The following is an 8829-nucleotide window of genomic DNA, read 5'->3' on the forward strand; positions in this document are numbered from 1 at the left end:
AGAATTAAAACAGGCTTGGAAAAATTGTTTTTCATAATATTAAAATTATTAACATCTAAAAGTGATAAAAATTCTAAAGATTTTATGTCTGAAAATCTGTCAATATAATTACAGTATAATTAAAAGAAAATTATAATTAAATATAACTTTGCAAAAAACGTACATAAAACTAACATTGAATACTCTTTACTTTTTAAATCTTAAACAATTCACTTAGTCAGATAGCTCCCTACCAGTGGCTAAGAAATAGAATCGTTGGAAGCGTTACGCGTGCGTAGTTTCCACCAGCTAAACCGGCTGAGGTTGGTGCTCTGTAAAGCGCATGCGCCAATGCCTTCTGGCTGCTTTACACCATTCAGTTATTCTCGCCTTGAAAGCTGTCTAGGAAGCGCTTCCATTCCGCCACTGACATTCGAATATACAATAGCAATCTTATCGTTTTTTTTCACATGTAGTATAAAAATTTGTAATAAAATATTAATTTTAATTAATTCAAAGTACGTTAAAATATGAAAATTTATATTTTAGAAACTACAAGAGAAGGTCATTGGAAGGTGGAAGCGGTGGAAGTGCCGCTTCCAATGACGGCACGCCACTGCAAGATACATCAAAGTTCTTTAGAGTTATGACGAAATAGAAGTCCCGTTACACTTTGCAAAACAATTAATTGCTATTAATCTGATATACTGTATTGCTTGAACTCTTGCCAGTTGGTCAGCTTGAAGGCACTAAGAAACTTTATAACAGATTCGTTACGAGTTTGGCTGCAACCGCGATGGAGCAGTTGAGTGATGAGTAACGGAGGTTTCCACATAATCAGACTAGACTACCCATAAAAAAACGGACAGACGAGCAATTAGGGTGGTGGACTTTTGCTCTGGGAAGCCGAGATCAAATCCAGACCGGTCGAAACACATCAGAAACTTTTCTGAGGATAGTCTGTTTCGCATATGTTAGACCTCGTCTTTTATTACTTGATTTCCTTATTGTGCCCACAATGGCTGAACCCGGACTGCTAAAATGTCCTTATAATGTCCATAGGGCAGAGGGATTTCAAAAGTCCATGTGAAAATTTTTGAAAATTCAACCATAACTCGAATCCAGTTTTCGGAGAGTCAGGCTTGACATCTTGGATTCTTATTTGTTCCAATCTTGAATTTACACAGCATTTTAAATATTTTAATACTTTCCATTTTAACTGCAAAAAAGACTAAATGATTACAATGATGACTACAAATGAAGATTACAAACTTTCGCCATACTTTCTTTCTGTGTATATATATAAAAACATGGGTTGTTGATGATAATAATAAGCGCAGAACCCAAACGATTAGGAGTTGAAAGATGAAATTTGGTACACATTTAGTGTACATGAGATTGCACACTAAAAAGGAATTTTTGGAAATTTCTCCGCTGGGGGAGAGAGAGAGGGTTAAGGAAATAAAGGAATTTATTTTTATTATATTTACAAAAATATTGATTCTTGTGTTGTAAAGAAGATTCACATTTCACAGTAGTAGTATTTAATAAAGTAAGAATAATATACAATTACTTCACTTGATTGTAATGCTTAAATATAATAAGGCATATCTTAATTTACAGTAAAATAAACAATTGACATAATGTAATCTACATGGCGTCAGATCTTTCATATATCTTCTATGGCGTCATTTAAATGACATCTTGACATATTTGCAACGTGTGTAGATTAAATAGTTCATATCAAAATATAATTTACTTCATTGTAATTTAAATACATTTATAAAAATATCTTCCATGTAACTGACTATGCAATTCTGAAATATATTTTTAGTGCATACGAATTGTTCTTCTCACTTCAAGATAAGTTACAGCTACTTCTATCACTCCAATATTTTTCTTGTTCTTCAAAGAATTCTTGGAACTCTAGTAGTTTTTCATTGCATTCAGTAGGATCGAATGGTGGTAATTCACCTCCGAAGTCGGCAGGTAAATACTTAGGATCTACGAATTTGTGCAGTGATTCCATTCCAGAACTATGAAAGTGGATCTGAAATTATTCGTGAATGAAATTATTTATTATAAACTATCAAAAATTGTAAGATTTTAATAGTATAAGAGCCTCAGGCCCTATTTTTAAGTAATAAAGTAGAATAAATTCTTCTCTGGGTATAAAATCCAATCTCAATTAGAATAGGATAGCAGTTACCCTATTTGCATTGAGATTGGATTGGATTGATAATGCAACACAGATAATAATGGATTAGTTTAGTGGTAGAGAGGAGCTTAACACAGGACTTACTGTGGGAAGTTGGACTCTATATAGGTGTTAGACACGTGAAGAAATCCAGAAAACTCCACACACCCAGCCTGTTTGTCAGCACGAAACCATGACCAACGAACGGTCTGGCCAATGTTCAATAGTTTTATCCAGTATTCTTCTGACTTCGTCATATTTTCTGGGTCAGTTCAAGATATTTGGTTTTAAATCACCATTACTTAGCTACCCCCACTCATTATCACATTTTCAGGAATTAGAAGCATTTAAAAATTCTGGGTTCCGGTGGTTCTCTATAATAAACTATTCTTGATGTAATGTTGATTGTAATTGATAATAAAATTTTCACTTTGCAAAATTATTATTAAAATTTTGAAATATAGCTAAAGTGATCTAAAATTCGGGACAGCCTAATGACCGAGGCGGTTTGAAGATCCGCGTTCGAGTTCGGTCTTCTTTGGTGGATAGTCTGAATACTGTCAGCTGCCACCTTTATGGACCTGGCCAAATGAACAAAGAGAGTATAAAAAGGCTCTTGATTATTATACATTCAATTAAAGCAATAATACATTAATACAAGTGTAATATTATATGTAGAAACATAAAAACCTTGTTTCGTTCAGAACACTAATTTAAGTACTGTACCTACACAGAAAACAGTATCAAACGTTTATCACAAGTTATCTGTATATCTTCGTCCATCATCTTCAGAAATTTTTTATTTATTTTTCCTCTGAACAATGTCTTTCATATTGACGTTAGAACTTATTACAGCAGCCTACTGACAGCTGTTTTTAGTTCTTTAACTGTTGCAAAGCCAATTTTCATATACCCCAAAACGAATTATCGTGCATTTTTAAGTCTATTCTTTGTAAAGTTTAAGTCTATCCTTCGAGTACAATTTGTTTACTGGTTTGTCATCGAGATATTCTATAACTGGGAATGGCCAGTGTTTAAAAGCACCTCATTTAGGGCTGGCCTTGATGGGATTCGAACCAGTTTTCTTCACGTATCTAACACGTAAATAGAAGCCAGTTTCCCATAGAACGTACTTCCCTTGTCAGATTGCTCATGCGTTATGTTGCGTTATTCCATGTCGTGCGTTATTCAATCTAAATCTTGCGATTCTCTTCTAATTCTTCCAATTAGAGAATATAGATATACACGTTTTAACGCATGGCTTTAGGCCTATACACGATTTCCATGCATGCCATAATGCGTGAGCTTGGAAACTTCCTGACCACTGTAGTTAGAAGACAATTTTATATGATACTTTGAGTCTTGACATTTAACGACGATTGACTGTTGATCATCATTGTTTTTATAATTTAAACTTATTGTAAATATATGCTATAATTAATTTATAATAATTTAATGCTGTATTAGAGTTATTGTTAATTAAATAAAGAAAGCAATGAGCAATAATTATCTCTCTCATATTAAGTTGGATTTCTTTATATTCACTTGAAAAATTATTGAATATAAATAAACTTATTTACAATTATTAAGTATAGGAACAATTAAATTACTTACTCTTTTCTTAATTTTATATGGTAAAAATGGCAGAAATGCTGTGAAGAAAGCCTGTACAAATGTTCCGATATTGACCACGTGGATTGCCTTGTATCTAACTTGACTGCAACCCTGTTTAGAAAATATATATGTGAATGTTAATGATGAATGTGAAACTTATTTATTTACCGTATATTTAAAATAAGTATATAATTAAATATAACATTAAATAATATTTAAGAAACGTAATTATATAACTTATTCTAAGTATCTTGAGTTTTTTTTATAAGCCACGTATAAACCAAGTTCGGGAGCCTTTCTGGTTCAGTGAGAGAACTGTTCACTAGATGTTCGTTAGAGAACTGTTCACTACTAATACTAATACCATTACAAAGAGTCTACCTAGGCAGTGTCTCGACCCAATTTCTCCCCATTGTGTACAATGATATACTTTTCGTAAACCCCTTCCCCTTAAACTGTACAGGTAATTAATAGATGGCCGCATATATTCATTAGAAAACACGAGATACATAACTTCAATTTACATAAAATAATTAAATGTATTAAACTATAAATATTGTTATATCATTATGAACGGTGCTTAAACATACAAAGATCAGAGAAGCAACAGTGTGAACGGTGCTTGGTGTCATCTGTATTATATGCCTCCAGGATAAAGTTTCAGCATCCAAGATCATAACAAAACCATTGACTTGCATTACGTGCTCGTTCAATAGTATATCATGAAACATTAACTTGCACTTTATTATTGTTTTAAAATGAACTTTACAAGGATCCCACTTAGCTAATAAAAAGAAAAATCGAATAATTAAATTTTTTGAGAATAATTTTACAACAAATAGTAAAAATTTATTAAACTTTTTATAAGGTTATTGATAGTTTGCATACGTACGGCATTTTGCAATTCCTATGACTCTTCCTTCCTGATCAGTCTGCTGAAGATATCCGATCATTTTCATATCCAAATATTCTTTTACAGCCAGAGGATTAAAATCTGTAAACATACTCGGGTTTTTTTCTCTTGATGAATAATAATTTCTTAATAATTTAACAGCTCTCTCTCTATCAAATTTCCTAGCTCTGAGGAAGCTCAAGAGGAACATGTCGTCCATACGACAATTTATTTTCTCTTCTGTAAAATTTTTAAATTATAATTTTATTACATATATATATACTGCATAATTGTTAAAAGGATAAAAATGTTTTAAAAACTCAATTTTCACTAACAAAAATAAATTAAGAAAATATTTGCGAACTTTATCGTTGTCTAAATCAAGGGGGTTATTGACTAAAATATATCTTGTTTGTCAATTATAAATCTAATACAAGGTTAAAATATAAACTTGTAACCATTTCTAGACAAATGATATATTTGATAACTAACTCTCTTGCTGTAATCCTCTAACACATAGAGGAAACTGCTGATTTTGTATCTTTGTAATAACAATTGTTAATCCATTCCTTTATGTAATTTATTGAATAATAATATAGATATAATTATAGAAAATTCCAATTTATGAGCTACTGTTCGGAACAATAAAGGTGACTTTTACTGCTACCAGAGACGCGACTATGGTTGGTGTCACCCCAGTGCTGTAACTCATGATGCAGAGGTCTAGGACCCAGTTGCGTGACTTAGGAAGATTTTGTGTTTTCTTAGCGACTAATTCGCATGCGTATCCCCTCTTAAGAACAAGGGTGCATCTGTATAGGTGAGGAATAGAGAAGACACTCACCTCTAGTACAGAGGACGTGGTCCCGAAAATATAGTAGAAACAAGCCGTGTTTTCGAAGCACCTAGTTTGCATAATGTCGCTGGGGACAAATCCACTTGGAATGCCCCTAACTGTCCAAAATCTTTATAAAACTGCCCAATGGGGTGAAAGGTCAAAGTTCAAACAACTAAAATACAATAAAAACTACAGTTCCCTCCCTTCTAATTTGCATATTCTTGCGTATTTATATCCTATATAAATACGCAAGAATATATTATATTGTGTAGATGGATTTCTTTTCGTAATAGACCGTACAGAATCTTATTAATGTTTTTTTATACGTATTAATGTTACTGATAACCGTAATTCTATCTTTTAATTACAGTGTCACATGCAAAGTTTAAATGTATTTATATTTGTTTATTTATTTAATTTTCTGTAATCGTACAGCCGTTTTTCTACCGACCCCGTATTAGTGTATATTTGTAAAATATAGAATAACTTATTATTATTATTTTTATAATTGTAATTCGGTAATGACGGATTCTCTGAGCAGAACGGATTAGAAGGTTCAAAAAGTAAATTAGCATAGAGTTTTAGCATTGTGGGTATATTGATACAAACGAAATAAGATACACAAAAGAAAAGTGCTGAAAATAAACAAAATATTACGTTGTTGCTGACGTGAATAATACGTAGTCAGACTTACGATGATTACAACTGTACTGAACATATAGGCCTATAAACGTTTTCCCCTTGTCAATATTTAACTTTATATACGACAGTTATCAGTTTAGTATCGTATCACATGTATAAACCGATACATTAATCATTTAAAAAACAAGATACCATTTTATGTTTCTATAATTCTGTTGATTACAAGGTAATCAATTAATGTTAATTAGACAGCCTGATTCCTGATCGGTCAAGATATTACACTTTCATAATGGCGGGTCGAAAAGCCTCAGAAACTTTTCCACACCATTGTGGGACTGGCCAAACTCATAATCGTTTTATTAAAAGGCCCTTTTTTCCTTCCTTTTAAGACGTTTATAACGTTATTCTAACTCATTTAATACAGTAAAATCCCGATTATCCGAGGTAATGGGAACTGGTTCTCGGATAACCGAAATTTCGGATAAAACGTATTAAAAATTACGATGACAAAGAATTTATACGGTGGCACTTTTAAACCACCTCTTAGTGAATTTAATCCTATAAAGGACACTAATACGTACAATAGTTTTAAGAATAGTTATTGTAGTCAGGTAACAGAAATAAATCATTTTATAAGTGTTATTGCTTTAGACCTTCTTTTAAGAATTACACTATACGAAAACAAATGTATTCATTCACGGATTTGCCTCGGTGTCCTACTGTACTAAAATTAATACAAATTGCACAAACACTTTGCTCTTAATGTCAGCAGAACAGAACAATATCAAGTTCTACTTAACTGCCCTCCATTTGCTGTATTAAAATAGACTTTCTTAGTTTTTATACTATGCCTTGTTTATCTTTCTGTTTTTAATATAAACAAAATTTTAAATTACTTAATTATTGGACGATTCTCCCAAATGTTATAAAAATTAAATCACTATTGACCTATCAGATAGTGTATCTCGATATTTTAAACTGTGGCATTCCTTGTTTGTTCCCTTCACCCTTCATTTATAGTAAATATTTAATATTAATTACAAATTTGTTTGTATATAAAATAACACTTACTGATAATGATATCCTTGAAATTTCGAATTTCTTTATCGTTCCACGTGTATTTGCTACTTTCATTTTCGGATCTATCTACAAACAATCCAAGAGTCATTCCTGTAATAGTTAAACTGGATTATTAAACCTAAACACATTTAGTAATAGCCTATTTATCAATAAAAACATTAAACATAAACGAAATTCTGTAACAAATGTTAGTTAGGTAGACTTACTAAAATATATTTGTGTAAATAACACAGAATTTCTGAAGAAATGGTACACCATTTCTCCAGAAATTCTGTATTGTGATGTTTGAAATGGAAATTCCTCCAGAATTACCTTTTCTTAAGCATTTCCAATAAATGGGAATAATAGTTGGAAATTGTCATTATCTCGAGATACAGTACAAGTACATGACCTCCCCCCCGATATTCTCTATCCTTCTGGCCTTTAATTACCAAAATTTAATAGCAGTAATACACCAAATATAAAAATAACACTGTCAAATTTGACAATTTTTTGGTTCACTCAGTCCTGAGGTACCGTGAAAAGTAGATGCCAACATGCACACACACACATACATTGAATTTTGTAAAGGTTCTGTTTATATTTCTGAGCTCGCATAATGTCAAAAATGTCGAGAATTACCCGGGAGGGGTCAAAATTAACTGGTCAATATAACAGCCGGCAAACTAAAATTCTATTTCCTTCAGGGTTTGTAGATTCGCATTGTTCAGGATTACATTATAAAGAATAGAATTTTTTAAATATTTGATTTAGATTATTTTAAAAGTAGAATATAGCCTATTATTATTATTAAGTCTTAATTAAATAGTGTATACGTAAATGGAATAATAGTAAGTGTAGCCATGTATATGACGAGTGTTCGTTCTTATTAACGGACTTATTTTGTATGAATTTAAATTAATTAAACTTTAAAAGTAGCTTTTGGATAATTAAAGGCTTAATATTTAACTAACTAAACCTAAAAATGCTATAATTAAGAGCAATTCTTGAATTTTATTGTGTTACGGATGTATCTATATCTTATATTCGTAAACGATATCATAATATTACATACAATTTTTTAATCAAGATTTTTAAATATTTAAACTTCATACATTTCAAAATATTAGCATTAAATAGTATAATGTTGATAATGATTTTCATTTCTTAAAACATTACTCTATGCTAATTTAACCATGAATAAAAGAACAACAGAACAGTAAATACTTACTTGTTTCTATAGTGAATGTGTTAAAAGAGTATCTATACTGATTTCATTATTTGTATCAATAGATAAACAGTTTGTACTTGTTATCTATTTGCATCCAAAGTTCAATAATAATATTGATTATTTTTTTTTATATTGTATGACAGTGTGTTGTGTTTAAACCTTTAGAATGTTCCATAATTAATACAGAAATTTCATGATTGAAACAAATAAATTATCAATACATAGTTTGTTTTTGCTCTTTTCTCCCTGTGGGCACTCAGAGAGCCTTCTATCGAGCCTATTGTGGTTCCATCCAGACCCACAGTTTCAGACTGTTGAAAAGGCATGAAGCCCGACCCTTCTATAAAAAAATTCCTGGGTTGATATGACTTTCCGGA

At 31.3% G+C, this 8829-nt stretch overlaps 1 protein-coding gene across 1 annotated transcript; it reads right to left on the minus strand.

Annotated features, from left to right (window-relative positions):
- Positions 1-1787: 1787 nt before the first annotated feature.
- LOC136981753 (clavesin-1-like) lies at positions 1788-8463 on the minus strand. Its single transcript, XM_067278122.1, has 6 exons — positions 8453-8463; positions 7234-7332; positions 4683-4922; positions 4381-4574; positions 3791-3901; positions 1788-2029 (listed from the first exon to the last, which is right to left on the minus strand). Exons 2-6 carry the CDS (start codon positions 7328-7330, stop codon positions 1838-1840), a joined length of 834 nt encoding a protein of 277 aa, XP_067134223.1. The 5' UTR covers positions 7331-7332; positions 8453-8463; the 3' UTR covers positions 1788-1837.
- Between the last annotated feature and the right edge of the window lie 366 nt (positions 8464-8829).

This window comes from Centruroides vittatus, unplaced genomic scaffold (genome assembly GCF_030686945.1).
Source record: "Centruroides vittatus isolate TY-2023 unplaced genomic scaffold, ASM3068694v2 contig_790, whole genome shotgun sequence".
Lineage (NCBI taxonomy): Eukaryota > Metazoa > Arthropoda > Arachnida > Scorpiones > Buthidae > Centruroides > Centruroides vittatus.